General features: G+C 39.4%; 1 protein-coding gene across 2 annotated transcripts; it reads left to right on the top strand.

Moving 5' to 3' along the window:
• Positions 1-457: 457 nt before the first annotated feature.
• Positions 458-10,413, top strand: LOC102589478 (probable LRR receptor-like serine/threonine-protein kinase At1g07650). 2 transcript variants are annotated; one of them, XM_015313774.1, is made up of 23 exons: positions 458-581; positions 1,534-1,605; positions 1,693-1,761; positions 1,839-1,910; positions 1,996-2,067; positions 3,769-3,840; positions 3,939-4,007; positions 4,081-4,152; positions 4,261-4,332; positions 4,427-4,498; positions 4,912-4,980; positions 5,429-5,494; positions 6,028-6,093; positions 6,186-6,221; positions 6,307-6,347; positions 6,629-7,005; positions 7,083-7,278; positions 7,578-7,730; positions 8,095-8,213; positions 8,325-8,535; positions 8,878-9,115; positions 9,558-9,708; positions 9,873-10,413. In XM_015313774.1, the coding sequence occupies exons 1-23, from the start codon at positions 511-513 to the stop codon at positions 10,233-10,235; spliced, it is 2,799 nt and encodes a 932-aa protein (XP_015169260.1). In that variant the 5' UTR covers positions 458-510; the 3' UTR covers positions 10,236-10,413. The 2 variants fall into 2 exon arrangements, with proteins under 2 accessions (XP_015169260.1, XP_006358077.1); XM_006358015.2 differs by lacking the exon at positions 6,028-6,093 and adding an exon at positions 5,918-5,983.
• The last annotated feature ends 6,645 nt before the right edge of the window (positions 10,414-17,058 follow it).

Genomic DNA, 17,058 nt, shown 5'->3' with positions numbered 1-17,058 from the left:
GTACTATAAAATAAAGTATAGTAATAGAACAGGTTCATCATTGTCTCCGTATGTTCAATTCTTTTTCAGCAACTTGTCTTCTTCTCCTCAAATCTATGATCTCCATTTTTTTTAAACAATTTTTTCCTCAGAGCAACTTCATTTTCTCAGAAAAAGACACAAAAAAATCTCTGAAATTTTCATATGAGTAGTACTCAAGCTTTTGAAGTTTAAGGGACCATGCCAAGAATCTTCAATTTCTTTCTCATCTTCTTCACCATAGTTATTTGTTTTACAGCAGGCAACATTGAAGCACAAACTGGTCAACTTCCAAAAGATGAAGGTAAAAAGATTTGAACTTTTTCATTTTGTAGTTAATGTATGTGAAAGAAAGTTGATGCCCATTTACTTTGATTGGCAGTGAAAGCTCTTAGAGAAATAGCTGATCAATTGGGGAAAAAAAGATTGGGGATTTTAAAGCTAAACCCTTGTGATGGGAACTCAAATTGGAGCACACCCAAAAGGAAAGATATGCCTTTGTATACCAATATCCTAGAATGCAACTGCACTTTACTTGATAATCTTTGTCATGTGGAAAACATGTGAGTCTCCAATATTACTCCCTCCCTCTCTCCAATGGATGTGTTTTGTTAAGTAGTTGTTGAAGTTATGAAAATTGATGTGTTAATGTAGTTATGCTTCTGACCCTTTACTGAATTCCTGTTAGGAAGCAAAATTATTGACTTTATATTTGGTTTTATGGGATATAGATAGAACCAATAGGCGATGCTTGGTTACAGTTTAAAATCCGTTATTATATGTTTGCTCTAGTTTTTTTTTTTTTAATGTTGAAATGGTTTTTCTTTATCCATGGGCAATGGGTTTCAATGTATTGGTCCAGATTAAACTGCTAAGACTAAATTTTTGGTATATTGAGGAAGTCCTCAGGGTTTCCTTTTCGAAGATCACAAGTCAGGAAAAGAAAACTGAAGACCTTATTAGGGTGTGGTTGATATGAAGGGAAGCGTTTTCTAAAATATGTTCTTCAATTTTCCTTTGTTTGGTTGGTTAAAATTTCCGGAAAATACATTTTCTAGGAACTGGACGATTTCTTCGGGTAATGGAAGTAAAGAAACAAGTTCCATAGTGACATTCCACATTGATTGTCTCCTCCTCAGCCCCATCCCCCATATTTTTTGCCTAAATTATATACAAATGCTCTTGAGCTAATATTTTTTGCATACTTACCAAATACCAGAATATAAGTTATAAACACACCGTTAGTTTGGATTACTTCTACTGTTTTGGTTGATATCTCAATTAAAAAAAATTTGTTAGGTGATATTAGGTATAAGCTTATAATAGACTGGTATTAGATTTATTGTTTGAATACCATGTCTTTATCTACATATTCAAATATCACATGACTATTTCTGGAATTATTTATCTAATTGCCACTTCGTTGCATTATGAAACTGATTGAGATTATAAAAACTGGACAGGATTTTTTCTAAATCTAGTGATTCTGACAGCAGCTGCTCTAATTGTTAACAGATCTCTCATAGGGCAGGATCTTGCAGGTGTCCTCCCTGCATCTCTGGCGAAGTTACCATATCTGAGGAATATGTACTGAGAGCATCCAGAACAATTGTTAGAAAATCAGTTTGAAGTTTACTTATTTTTAAAATCATTATGATTTTACCTTTTTTGCAGTAATCTCAACCGCAACTACTTAAGTGGTACAATTCCCCCTGCATGGGCGTCCACCAAGTTGGAACTCATGTGAGGCAATTTATTCATATACATTGTTAAAATTTAACCTTTGATTTAGGGCTTCTCATGAATTTGAAGTTTTCCAGGGCTATTTCTAATAATCGGTTATCTGGGCATGTCCCAGAGTACATAGGAAATATGACCTTGCTTGTGAGATTGTAAGTTCCCTTGCTTTCACTTTTCTCGGACTGACTGACTGTACATGACTACTTGAAATATTCTGAAGTCATCATAATTTTTCAGGAGTTTGGAGACTAACTTGTTTAATGGATCGTTACCAGCAGAAGTAGGGAATCTGGTCAATTTACAGATGCTGTAAGTCTTCCTTACTCTTCTATTTCCTAACTGATTTTCACAAGTCAATTTACTATTTGTATTGTGTGGAAGATGTGATCGTGAGTTAAAGTGAAATGAAGCTAAAGAATAGAATGGAGAATTGGAGATGGTTGTTGAGGGAGTAGACTATGAAAATCCAAAATGAGAGACTGATTGAGCAGTTTTTGCAAGGTGACCATGTATAGATGTTTTGTTTGGTACATTTTTTTTAGCTGTGGTGTTCAGGCATGCTTGCACACATCTCAATCAGTCTTCATAATAGCTTACTACATCCCACAAGCACATGTGCCAATAAGCCTGTCCACCTAGGTTAGAGCAGATGAGCTCACATTGAGTGTTGTTGCTGTGTTTCAAATTGTTACTCCTATATCTTAATCATTCAACTATTTCCTTGGGGGGACAATGCTTTGTCTGGTACATTGGGGTACTATAGAAAGGAGAAGTAAGGCAAGAGATATAGGATACGGCTCCAGGTATTAAGGCTATGTAAGTGTACTTCCAATGAAGGGAAAGTGATACAATGTTGAGTTCAAGTGAGGATGTTCTGATCAAAATTGTTCGAAAACAAGGTCAATATTGTGGGTTTTGAGAGCCAACCATTGTCGCCTGGAGACCTGAGAGCTTCATTTTATGCTAAGGACCAACTCTGAGGTGGAAAGGGGTTCTTAGTTGTGTTTGGTTAAGATTCTAGTTTAAGCACCTTTGTAGGATGCAGTTCTTTGCAAGGTCCCGTCATTAGGAAAGGCCGTGGTGTGGAGGTTATTCTTAATAATAAGAGAGTTATGCTTCCATACATTGTCACCGTCCATCAAGATAGAAGGAATAGGTCATAGCTTATAACTGTCATCAATGAGGGCATGCTGTGTTTGATGATAAATGCATCTCTGTAGTCTTTTAGAAAGCAAGAAGTGCAATAATTCGAATTGCTTCTGAGACTATTAATATGCGAGAAGCAAGTCACGTGTACAGTGTACCTTCTTTAAAGTAAAGCGTATAATTTTAGGATGAAACACTAAAATAGCTAACATATGGAAATTTATTATTTGTAACATCAAAACTGCAAACTGACTCTACTACTTTCAATATCATATACAACAATAACATACTTAATTCCAAAAATTCTTACAAAACATCATTAAAATGTACATGAATAAAGATGTTAGAAATAGAAAATGAAATAGTGAGAACGAAAAAGAAAAACAGAAATAATTTTTGTGACAGAATGAGAGAAAAGAATTGAAATTATCGTCAACTTAGAAGTGGAAAAGAAGAAGACACACACAGAAGGAGAAGAAAAATAAGAAAGAATCAAATCTAGAATAAACAGAGTAGAAGAAGAGTCGTAGTGAACCCGAGAAGAAGTAGAAAGAGACAACGAAGAGATCACTAAGCATATGAAGAGAGGAGCCCTAGTACTCAAATGAAAAAAAAGGTCTTTTTATCCCCTTTTTAATTTTTAAAAATCATGCCTGCGCGGATTGCTTTGCGTGTTACTTCTTTAGGCACATGCTTCTTCAAGGTTGTTTTACTTCACCCATGCTTAGCAAGGACACCTCTTCCAATTGCTTAATCACTTTAAATGAATGAGTGGTTGCTTTTAAATTATTGTGTGTTTTTACTAGAGCAGATCAAGTGTGAGCTGGATTTGATTCTAAATTCTATGAACTTTGATTGTTGCAGCAATCTCAAAGCTAATAATTTCACAGGAGAGTGGCCAGTGGAACTGAATAATCTTACGAAATTGATTGAACTGTGAGCGCATTTGAATATACATCTGAGATGAGATTTCCTAGTCTTCTTCCACATATGTAGAGTTGAATTCTTGGCTTTCCCTTTTGGCATCAACACAGTAGGATAACCAGTAACAGCTTTGTTGGGAAACTGCCTAACTTTGAGGATTGGAAAAACCTCCAGAAGTTGTGAGTATTTTCACTTGGTAATATTTGTACAAGTTAGAATTTCCAGTAGAATTAGTATATGCTCTTTTGACAGAGAAATTGAAGGTTCTGGATTTGAAGGACCACTACCCCCAAGTTTTTCTGTTTTGACCAGTTTGGAAGAATTGTAAGTTTACGCTTTATATGAAAAGTTTATTTTGCTTTTTGCAATGCTCTTATGATTAAAAGCAAAGTAGAAATCAAGATAATTAAGGCTCAGATGATGCATATACAGAAGAATCAGTGACCTCAAAGGAGGTGCTTCAGAGTTTCCATCACTTACAAACATGACCAGGATGTCTAAATTGTGAGTACTTGATGATTTGGGAATTGCAAATGAACTTTCCAACACATCCTTTATCAAGGAAAGTCAATTCTCTGAAACTGTGTTTTGACTGCAGGGTTTTGAGAAGCTGTAATATACATGGGAATATTCATGATTCTGTAGCTGAAATGGTCCACTTACGGTTTTTGTAATTCCACTATTTTCAAAGTATTATTGAATTTATTTCAATTTTTTCCCCTTTTCCTGCTATACAAAGCTGTGTCCACTCCACTTAAAGCAAGACGTTTTGTGCATGTGTAACTCTCCTCTGGACTTCTTTGTTTTCTTCTTTTCCTTCTACTAGCCTCCTCTTTTTGAATGGGAGAGGTCAATGGGTTGTTGAATCTTGAATAGATGCAAACAACATACCTCACTTTTGCTGAATGGACCAATTTTCATTCTTTCTTGAAACAAAATGATCTTTACAAAAATGTCATCGGAGCTTTCATTTTCTCTATCCTTTATCTAAACTTAATTAAGCTTTTAACAATTGTGCGATAGTTTGTTCAGCCAATGGGATTGAGCACTGTTGAGTTCGACTCTGTTTATTGGTCATTGCAGAGATCTGAGTTTCAACAAGCTTGAAGGAGGAATTGCAAATCTTGAGGGCATGAATGAGATGGAGGCCACGTAAGTCAAAACAACACGAAGATTCCTACAATTTTATGTGGAAATATTTCTTTTGCATCTCTGTTTCATTATACTAGTCTTACTATAAGAGTGTTGATGCCTCATCCATCAATCTTCTGTATCCTTTCCAAATGCTCAAACCCTTTTCTTTCATTTGAAGAAAAGAAGAAAATTGCCTCAATGACAGAAACAGTCTTAGATGGCAAATGCCTTTTACATGATATTTCTTATTTTTTGCCCACAAAATTTTGAGATTTTGATGTTAGATGGTTTGTTTGTAGCTCAGTAGTATTCTCTCATGAACTGCACAGAAAAATGAGTCTTCATTTGATTGGCAATCTCTTTCCATTTTTGTGTGTAGCTGATAAATGTTCTTGAACATGTAATGCATATATTGCATTTCAAATTTGTGATCTCCTAGTTAAATCAAATATTTCCTGCTTGCTAGGTATCTGACTGGCAATGATTTTGTTGGGCGAATTCCAGATTGGCTTACTAGTCGAGATACCAGAAAGTAAGTATAATTTCTTGTCTTGCTTTTCGATATACACTAGTCACTATTTAGAATTCGATTTAACAAAGGACATGTACTTCAAGGTAGGATTATATAACAGGGTGACAGATATAGAAGGAAGCATTAAAGGTCACAACCAAAAATGTGGTTGCTCACATAGAGAATCAGATTAAAAAGTCATTCATAGATGCCTAGTCCAGAACTTGAATTCTTGAGTCTTGCCTTTGTAAGTTTTTTTTGTGAGGAACAATGATAGCTTTGTGAAAATTAGTTTGATGGGCAATAAATAAAGATATTGAGATTTAACTAGCTGAATTGTCATTAATTTCATTGCATTTAAATCTATTTTCTCTAAGTGAAGGCCTCTCATTAGATTGAAAATACTTGATGAGCTCTTAACCATGTCGGATATCTTTGATGCAGCGTGATAGACCTTTCCTACAATAAATTTGATGAAAGCTCTGAGCCATCTACCTGTCGGGACAACCTGTATGATCCTTGTGTGTCTTACACTTTCTCCTATCTTCTTTCAGCGTGATAGACCTTTCCTACAATAAATTTGATGAAATCTCTGAGCCATCTACCTGTCGGGACAACCTGTATGATCCTTGTGTGTCTTACACTTTCTCCTATCTTCTTCTATGCATATATGGTTCAGATGATTCCATGTTTGGTTTTCTTTTCTTATCAGAAACTTATTCAGAAGCTTTAAGGTCGAGAATTTTGTGTAAGTATTTAATGTCAAATAAACTATTGACTATTATTCTTTGAAAACGACTTGTCCTCTCTGACACCTCTTTCAACTACTTCAGAGAGCGCGGAAAGTGCTTCTCAGCCAGTCCGTGTTCAGAGGGTGAGTACTCACTCTTTGCAGAATTCTACCCTCTCATCTAAATCTTTTGTTTGATATTTTTCCATTGTGCAGGATTTACCAGCTTCTTGTTGACAATCAATAGACATGAGTAGGAAGGCATAATTTGGTTACTTTTGTAAACTAGTTAGGTCATGGAAAACATTTTAGCACTAGACAGTTTCTATGAAAATCTACAAGAACTGAACAGTTTTATCATTGTCTTATATTTCTGAAATATATTCATTGAGTCTAGTAACCTATCTCTGGTTTGAATATTGCAGACAAGTACTCATTGCACATAAATTGTGGTGGAGGAAATGTAACTGTTGGAGACACTACTTATGTAGCAGATGAAGACTCAGCAGGTGCTGCAAAATTTGTTTACTGGAAAGGGAACTGGGGAACCAGCAGTACAGGACATTTCTGGGATACCAACGTATCGTTGAATGACCACAAAGCAAAAAATGTATCTGCTATCAAGGGAGATGAACCTCAACTTTACATGACAGCTCACCTCTCCCCTTTATCTATGACTTACTTTGGACGTTGCTTAGCAAATGGAAACTACACTTTGACACTTCATTTCGCAGAAATAGTTTACAGAGACGACCAATCTTTCCAAAGTCTTGGAAGACGAATATTTGATGTATACATACAGGTGAACCAGCATGTCAGAGAATTAGATACAGTAAAATATCCAATTAGCTGCAGCTGATTAAGTTTAAATGGATGCAGGACAAATTGAAGTTCAAAGATTTTGATATTGAAAGACTAGCCGGAGGAGTTGATAAAGCTTTGAAAGAAAAGTTTAATGTAACAGTAAAAGATAAAACTTTACAAGTGCGCTTCCAGTATGCTGGGAAAGGAACTACATCAATCCCGAGTAGAGGAAACTATGGTCCTTTAGTATCTGCCATCTCTCTGGAAGCTAGTAATACTCTGTCTTCACTTTAATTTTTTAGGTGTAGCATCTCTTCTTCTTCACTGTCACATAGTGAGAAAGTCTCCTTCGCAAAAGTTACTCACCCTTGCATCTTATTTAAAAATTAAGACCTTTTCGGAGTTGGAATCCGTACAAGATCACTCACTCATGATTATATGGTTGAAGCTCAAGAAGCTATAGATTAGATGTTCTCTCATTGACTAAGCTATGCATAATATCTATGATTTCCGGTATACAAGTAAATTCCAGAGTGTCTAACATTGTTGAACTTTTCGTTCTGTAATTAGACTTCAAGCCCCCTCCTCCGCAGGAGACCTCTTCTAATCAGAAAAAGAAGATTCTAATTGTAGCTGGAGCAGTGACGTCTTCTTTAGCTCTCGTTTTGATGATTTTCTTTGTTGCTTGGAAGAAAAGAAGAAACAGGAAATTGATGGAACAAGGTGACTCTAGACCTCAATTTTGGTTTATGCCTGACAAGTAGAATGTAATTAAAAAAACTTCTGTTGCATTCTGGGTGATTCCAGAAATTGAGTGGTTTTGCAAATTGAAGTACATGTGAATGATTGTACCATATGAAATACTAGGTGTAATTATCAATTTGGAAGACTTCCTGCCACATTAAACTTATATGCTATCCAAATTCATGATTTCACTAGTTAAAGGTTGGGGAAAACAAGGGTGATGAATATAGGTTAGAAGGTGCTAACTTTCCAGAATTTCTTGTATGCTTTTCAAGCTAAAATTTTCTTTTATTTATCTTGTGGGAAACTAACATCCTAAACTTGTTCCTTTACTGTTGTGTAGAATTAAGAGGACTAGATCTGCAAACTGGTATATTTACTTTCAGACAAATTAAAGCTGCCACAAGTAACTTTGATGCTGCAAATAAGCTTGGTGAAGGTGGATTTGGATCTGTCTACAAGGTGAATGTATATACAAATTCTCATAATTCTTCCTTCTTATCCCTCCCTGTGGAAATCCTACTGGATGTTTCAGACAAATTATGCTCTTCATACATTTTTTTCAATCCTCAGGGTACACTAGCAGATGGTACTATTATTGCTGTCAAGCAGCTTTCATCCAAGTCAAGACAAGGGAACCGTGAATTTGTGAATGAAATAGGAATGATGTCAGGCTTACATCATCCAAATCTCGTCCGACTCTATGGATGTTGTGTTGAACGGAACCAACTTTTACTAGTTTATGAGTACATGGAGAACAATAACCTTTCCCATGTTTTGTTTGGTAAATGTTATTTTTCGATACTTGATTTTGATATGCTTTACTTGAGCCGAGGATCTATTGGAATCAAGCTCACTATCTTCACAGGGTAGGGGTAAGGCTACGTATGAACCACCCTCCCTAGACCCACTTGTGGGATTACACTGGTTATTATTGGTGTTTACTTGAGGTAAAAGTAAAAAAGGGCACCACTCCAAAACAAAAAGAAGTTTGGTGATCCCAATTCTCCCTCAATAACGTAACTGGCATGATTCCCATGTTTATATCTTCATCTGTGTTCATACATAAGTGTGTGTGTGATTTTGTGTGAATATTGGCCTAGTTTCAATTTGTAGTAAACTGCAGGTCCTGAAGACTGTCAACCAAAACTGGACTGGCCAACTAGGCAAAAGATCTGTGTCGGCATAGCTAAAGGCTTGGCTTACCTACACGAAGAATCACCTCTAAAGATGATTCACAGAGACATCAAAGGAACCAATGTACTCCTTGACAAAGACCTAAATCCAAAGATCTCAGACTTTGGTCTGGCCAAACTTCATGACGAGGAGAAAACACATGTCACCACCAGGGTTGCTGGGACTATGTGAGCTTCTAAACTACTCTAATTGATTGATCAAATTTTAATCTTTTGAATGTCATCCTTCCATTTAGGTCATATCAGTTGTATCTTTTTTCTGAATGTAATCTTTACTCATTATATAATTCCAAAAGGTTATGGCTAGCGCCTTACTGATCCCAAGAGTTCAACAGATTATAAAGGTTATCTATCATTTCATATTATTCTTCAAAGCTACTCGTCTTTTGAAAATCCATGTTTTATATTACAACTATAATAAACTAGTAAAGATTATTCTCTTCAAAATCATGTAAGTCAAACTATGGCAATCAGTTTTATAATGGAAGGTGTAACAATTACTTCTGCTGTCCATTTTTACCTAGAGTTGAGGTATAGAGCATTAGTTTAAGCCTTTCAGGACGTTCCTGTTCAGTCAAGCTCGTATAACTTTGTTAATTTGTTTTTACAGAGGTTATATGGCCCCTGAATATGCACTTTGGGGTTATTTAACACATAAAGTAGATTTATACAGTTTTGGAGTGGTTGTATTAGAACTCGTTGCTGGGAAGAACAACATGAAATATCATCCTGATGAGAATTATGTCTGTCTTCTTGATTGGGTAAGAAACCAGCATCTCTTGGTATCAGTTCCATGAATAGTAAACATTTATAGCACGTCTTAGTTTGCTTAATGAGAACTTCATTTTGTGTTGATCAAGTAGACTTGGTAGTATTTCAAAAAGTATCTTTCACAAGTTTTCCCATTCAATATTGTACTTCTCAGGCCCTGGTTCTACAAAAAAAGGGCAAGTTTTTGGAGCTAGTAGACCCAAGGTTAGGTTCCAATTACGACAAGAAGGAGGCGTTGAGGATGATTAAAGTGGCTTTACGATGTACTAATCCATCTCCAGTACTAAGGCCAAACATGTCTGCAGTGGTGAACATGCTTGAAGGTCGTTTGAACATCGATGAATCTAACTTCGATTCAAGTGGCTACGGTGATGAATTGAATTTTCAAGGTTTAAGAGACAAATATGATGAGATGCAAGTAACTTCTAGTGAAAACCAATCAGTCTTTTTTTCAACTGACACAAAGGGTACTGATCACTCTTCTTCTACCTTTCCTTCTACATCTACCTCTAAATAAGTCTCCCTGTATGCTCAATGTTGTATTATATAAGACGAAAAAACTATGAAGAATGAAATGTTGATCATCCCGCGACATACTTTTCTTAATGTCATTTATTTTGTTTATAAAAGTTGTGTCTCTGGAAAGTGAGTTTTCCAAAAGTGTTGTCATATATGAAACATCCCCCCTTTCCTCTCATCAAACTTCAAAGACATAAATTGTACTAATAGTGTGCATTTTTATATATAAGAAAATAGAAAGAGAAGATGACTTTTGGTGAGATTTCATGAACTCCTTGAACAACAACAACATAGCCAATGTAATTCCATAAAGTGGGGTCTAGAGAGAGTAAACCGGAGAGGTGGTTTTCGATAACTTGACAAATCATTAGACTGAATGAAATAATTTGAGTAAATTTTACTGGATAGGAAACATTAACCCTTTTATCTTTTGAATCATCATATCATATCATATAAAATTTGAAAGAATCTGGACTTTTGGTCCAAAAGCAATCAGTGGCTGCTACTGCTGAGTTATTATCGGACTTTTAGAGTCCAAAAAAAATCTTCATTTTAGCCCTTTGGGCTGCTGCTGCATCAATGATCAAATTAATTTCCAGCGTTCACTCTGCTACTGAACTGCTGCCACTGATTTGAGTTTTAACCTAATAATATTAGCTTCCCTTTTCGAACTTGATGGAGGTTGACGCATGAACTTGAGGAGTATGCAAGAGGTGGGGGAGTCCAAGGACTCATTTGGAGAGTGTTCATGGGAAACAAAGTAAGAGAAAAGGAATAAGCAGATATCTTACACAAGTAATCATAGCTAAATAACAGTACATTTTGCTATCAACAAGGCAAACATCCAGAATGTCTACATATTAGTTAAAAACTCTTGATAGAACCTGAGCAATCTCCATTTAAAAGAAATGACTAATGCAGAACTCACAGGAAACATTTTATGACACACAAATAGAGATAACATGCATAGCAGGAAAGAAGCTAACTAAAGAAGATTATTGAAAATATTTCCCAAAGAAGAGTAGGTTATCACAATTTTAATGAAATAAAGCTCGCTCAAAACAGCAAGATAGAATCAGAAAGCTACTGAATTGCCAAGAAACATTAGATAAAGAGAAACGATACACTAATCTGAACACGATACTCAAGGCCGAATTCATATCATATTGTGTAAACTAAACTCAAAAACCTCCAACTAGGACACAAACAATCAGAGGTTCTATGATAAAATGATAATTTGAAACTATACTTTTTTTTTATAATGAAACTAAACTTGTACATTAAGACTAGAAAAAAAAAATCAAATAGGAAGGGAAAACCGAGATAAAACGCCCAAGCTTTCAGCTATGATCAAACATAAACTAAGAATAAGAACAAACGAGATGAAGAAGAGTGATAGCACATTCCAGCAGTTAATGTCGAGGGTGGATTAATGAATGACTGCTTTAGCTCTATCGACAGAGGCCCCGTCTAAAGTTCTGACCCTTGCTTCAAGCTCTGCTCTAGGAGAATCGCCCCACCCGATGTGATCGATGTCGCATCTCAACCTGTTCATGCTGCGGAGCGAACGCCTAATAGACAGACATCTAAATTTTATTTTACTTCTTTGAGTAACAAGAGAACCAAACTGAAGCAAACATACTACTCAAACAGGACACCCATATTTCAAATACACAGAAACCTCGAAATTGTTAGCACAAAGAAATGGACATTTCAATAACGACTTAAGAAAGAAAACTGAATCTTGCCCTTAACTGATCAAGAATATATATCCCCAATCATTTGGTTCATTGGACAATCTCGAAATACATAAAACAGAGATGCCAACTTACATAAATACATTGAGAAGAGACTGAAATTGGAAATGAAGCCAAAACAAAGTAAAGAAAATCCCAATAGATAAGATCTCAAATATGCAGGCAGACAACAATTCATTCTTATATCTATCAATCGATGGTATGTATCCTCCTTGATTGACATATAGTCATTTTTTAGAAACAAATTCGTACATAAAAAGGGAGCATTTGAAAGCTTTCAGGAAGTCTATCTGGAAAGTTATACAAAAACCAAATGCTTCAAGAGAAAAACTTAGACTCTTATTAACGGATGTGTTGAAGGGAGACGGCTTGACAACGTTATTCTTAAGCAAATAGACTCAACCGAGATGACTTCATTAAGCCCAACCTTTACAAATTATCACAGGTTTTATATGAACATATAAACAACGGAAGCTTATACATCTCGACAAAAACTAAGAATAAACTCAAACTTTCATATTGGTTGACAGAAACATCAAATATAAGCTGTTGAAAATGTAATTAAACTACTAACTAAATACATGAGGAAATACAACAGACATGGATCATAAACTAAAAGAAACAAAGCTAGAAACTAGTCAATGCTCGAGAAAAGAAAGGAAGGAGAAAGAAGATTACCTTTTGCCAAGCAGCTAACCATGACAGCTTCCACCTCGAAATAGCCACAAAATAATGAAGTTTCAACTATCGAAACAAGAGCTCCAAAAAACTTTACGTGGTTCCCTTTTTTCTAACCTCTAAAACCATTGATGATCAGTGAAAAGGAGTAGCAAGGAATATGTATGAATTTGTACCATTTCGAATGGAAGTTGAAGAAAGGAAAAGGGAAATTGGAAAGCATATTACCGTTAAAGGAATTTCCTCAAAGAATGCATAGTACTCGAGCTCGAGCAAAGCATGTTTGGTTGTACTCACCCTGAGGCACCGTTCTACGAGGCCCCTTCTCCTCGAGGCACGATGTGTGCCTGTTGTGCCTCGAGGCCCCGAAGCACGCGTTGTACCTTGAGGCCCCTCGGGGTCGTAGGGTAGCAGGGGCCCCTTACGCCCCGAGGCAGGCCCCCTGCGTGCATCGGAGCCCTCCACCGCCCCTGACCACGAGGCACGAGCCCTGCGTACCTCTGGGCCCAACGCCTCTCCCCGACCCCACGAGGCACGCGTCCTACTTTCCTCGGGGGGCCCTGCCGCCCCTTGGCCTGAGGCACGAGGATGCGTGAATGAAGAACTCCTGATCCGAAGAGGCCTACTCCCCGAGGATGCCTGACCCGAGGAATCCCCTACTCCCTTAGAACGCCTGACCCGACCCGAGGAAAGTGTCGTGCGTGCCTCGAGGCCCTTCCGCCACAAGGTACGCGCCGTGTGTGACCCCCCTCCTCCCCGAGGAACGCCCCATGCGTTCCTTGAGGCCTCCTGACGCGAGGAGGCCTACTCCCCGAGGATGCCTGACCTGAGGATGCCTGACCCGAGTATGCCTGACCCGAGAACGCCTGACCCGAGGATACCTGACCCGAGGAAGCCTGACCCGAGAATGTCTGATCCGAGGAAAGCATCGTGCGTGCCTCGAGACCCCTGCCCCAAGGCGCCGTGCGTGAAGCCCCCGCTCCGAGGCACGCACCGTGCGTTCCTCGAACCCCCTGATCTACTCCCAAAGAATGTCTGACCCGAGGATGCCTGACTTGATGCCCGACCCGAAGAGGCCTTCTCCCCGAGAATGCCTGACCTGAGGATGCCTAGCCCGAGGACACCTGACCCGAAGATGCCTGGCCTGAGATTGCCTGACCCGAGGACGCCTGACCCGAGGATGCCAGACCCGAGAACGCCTGACCCGAGGATGCCTGACCCGAGGAGGCCTACTCCTCGAGAATGCCTGACCTGAGGATACCTGGCCCGAGGACACCTGACCCGAGGATGCATAGCCTGAGGATGCCTGACCCGAGGAATCCCCTACTCCCCGAGGACGCCTGACCAGAGGATGCTTGACCCGAGGAATCCCTTACTCCTTGAGAACGTCTGATCCGAGGAAAGTGTCGTGCGTTCCTCAAACCCCTTGATCTACTCCCCGAGAATGCCTGATCCGAGGATGCCTGACCCAAGAACGCCTGACCCGAGGATGCTTGACCCGAGAACGCCTGACCCGAGGATGCTTGACCTAACCCGAGGAGGCCTACTCCTCGAGAATGCCTGGCCCAAGGTCACCTGACCCGAGAATGCCTGGCCTGAGGATGCCTGACCCGAGGACGCCTGACCCGAAGATGCCTGACCCGAAGATGCCTGACCCGAGAACGCCTGACCTGAGGATGCCTGACCCGAGGATGCCTAGCCTGAGGAAGCCTGACCCGAGGACGCCTGACCCGATGATGCCTGACTTGAGGATTCCCCTACTCCGTGAGAACACCTAACCCGAGGATGCCTGACCCGAGAACGGCTGACCCGAGGATGCCTGACCTGATGCCTGACCTGACCCGAGGAGGCCTACTCCCCGAGAATCCTTGACCCGAGGACACCTGACCCGAGGATGCCTAACCCGAGGACGCCTGACCCGAGGAATCCCCTACCCCTTGAGAACGCCTGACCCGAGGAAAGCGGCGTGCGTTCCACGAGGTTCACCCCTACTCCCTGAGAACGCCTGACCCGAGGAAGCCTGACCCGAGAACGCCTGACCTGACCCGATGAGGCCTACTCCCCAAGAATGCCTGACCCGAGTATGCCTGACCCGAGGACGCCTGACCTGAGGATGCTTGACTCGATGATGCTTGACCCGAGGATGCTTGACCCGAGGAATACCCTACTCCTTGAGATTGCCTGACCCGAGGAAAGCGCCGTGCGTTCCTCGAGGCTCACCCCCCACCCCCCACCCCGCCCAGAGGCATAGAGCCTTAAAATTTCCCCACCCCACCCTAAGGTATCGTTCCTCGAGGCACCCTGTCCCGCCCGAGGCCGTTATTGTTGATGATCACGACAAATTCATAACAAAAAGAAGAAAAGAACAAAAATTGAGTTGGGCAAAGAAGTAATTCAAACCTTTAACAATGAAGTTGCGGGTCTCGTTTTATCCTATCAGTCTTGATGATCTGTGAGTAGTTTCAGAAATTAATCAAGAAAAAGGAGATGAGAAAAGGAACACTTATAAAATCAAGGAACAAGCAGAAGACATGCTCCGGGAAATTTGAAAGGATTTTAATCCATGTTGAGCAATCAAACTTAAAAAATCATGTTTTCAGTTCTGATGACTAATCAAAAAGGGCTCAATGAATTAAAATGAAGACAACCACCCCCTGCCTCTTTCTGATTCAAGCTTTGCAGACATAACAAATCAGATGGTGCTATTAATGTGGACATCAGAATGGGAAAATAATATAACAACCAATTACTAAACCAGGACTACAAACGTAAAAGTATATATTTGCCTCTTAGCTCGCAATCTAAAGTATAAATAATAAAAAGGTTTTGGGGGGATAGCAGGCCAATCAAATGAAGAATGACAGGTTGCATGTGCAAAACAAGAAGAATGCACTCATAAGAACTATTAAGAAGTAACTGAATAATTCAAACTACATATGCATCACATCTCTCATGTGCAACATAATTTGGAGTCCCACAAGTGGTATGACCCTGACTCCCTGTTAGAGATTTGAATAAATGCCCAAAGTCAGAAACTTTTAAGTTCCCTTAGAAATCAAGAAGCAAATTTTCAGGCTGGGGAACAAGGAACAATAGTTAAAGATTAAGTAAGATAGATAGTCTTCACAACAGATATTCCAATCAGCAATTGCAAACCTTCAGATCTCGATGGTATTGTTGTGACAGTGAGCAATTGCATCAATGAGTTGTTGAAAGTAACCACCAGGCATGATATACCAAATTCTCCATTCCTACGAGCTGATTTTGAGGTTACATATAAATTATTCAATAAATCGTCGAGGAACAATAGTTGTAATATAAAAAACTTAAACAGGAAATGAGTGATCAAGAAATGGATTTTGGGATGTGGTGGATACTCAGTAAGCTTGCCATGAGGTAGTGATGCCAAAAGTTCCTCGAGATACGTTGGAGCACGAAGAAACAGAAGGAAGAAGAAAGCACGCCGGCAACTATTCGTAAAGTAAGTTTTCTGGAAACTCTTAAGGTATCCATAAATGAAAACGATATAAACTATGTTACACAAGGCCTAGACAATATCAACTTCCAAGACGAGCAAGAAAACCCCCAAAACCATCCAAACTTCATTCCTATATCATCAAACGACAAACATGTATACTCCCCCTGGTAATACTCTCTAATTGTTAAACTGATTGGGAAAAAAATCGGCTATATCTACTTCCAAAACCGCCTCCAAGCTGTTTGGCAACTCTCCGAAAAAATAAACCTCATTGACCTTAGTGTCAGACTTCTATCTCATAAAGCTAACAACAACAACAACAACATACCCAGTGAAATCCCACTAGGTGGGGTCTGGGGAGGGTAAAGTGTACGCAGACCTTACCACTACCTCGTGGAGGTAGAGAGGCTGTTTCCGGAAGACCCTCAGCTCAAGTGTAACAAAGCCAAGTAAAGGAAGAGAATTATATAAAGCATAACATCCAATAAGAAAAATAGTGCATAATCAACAAAGGGGGCAATACATCAAGAAAATAATGCGAGAAGTGAAACGCAGTAAACAACATAAGGCAATAGGGATCACATACAAGAACTACAAGTGTACGGCTAAGACTCCTACAAACGCTAACAACCCATACCCTCGCCAGGAAAGACAACACGCTAACCCTACTAGCCTTCAACCTTAATACGTGACCTCCACTCCTTCCTATCTAGAGTCATGTCCTCGGTAATGTGTAGCTGGGCCAAGTCCTGTCTAATCACCTCTCCCCAATACTTCTTGGGCCTACCTCTACCCCTCCGCGTACCCTCTACTACCAGCCCCTCGCACCTCCTCACTGGGGCGTCCGCGCCCCGTCTCTTCACATGTCCAAACCATCTCAGTCTCGCTTCCCTCAGCTTGTCCACCAC

Source organism: Solanum tuberosum, unplaced genomic scaffold (genome assembly GCF_000226075.1).
Source record: "Solanum tuberosum cultivar DM 1-3 516 R44 unplaced genomic scaffold, SolTub_3.0 scf00265, whole genome shotgun sequence".
Classification (NCBI taxonomy): Eukaryota; Viridiplantae; Streptophyta; class Magnoliopsida; order Solanales; family Solanaceae; genus Solanum; species Solanum tuberosum.
This window is presented reverse-complemented; position numbering and strand designations above follow the sequence as displayed.

Bases quoted from the DNA above. Each gene is read 5' to 3' on its own strand.
- LOC102589478 (XM_015313774.1), top strand. From the start codon at position 511: ATGCCTTTGTATACCAATATCCTAGAATGCAACTGCACTTTACTTGAT. The intron at 4,008-4,080 runs GTGAGTATTTTC...CTCTTTTGACAG, and splicing joins TGGAAAAACCTCCAGAAGTT to AGAAATTGAAGGTTCTGGAT. The intron at 4,153-4,260 runs GTAAGTTTACGC...ATGCATATACAG, and splicing joins TTGACCAGTTTGGAAGAATT to AAGAATCAGTGACCTCAAAG.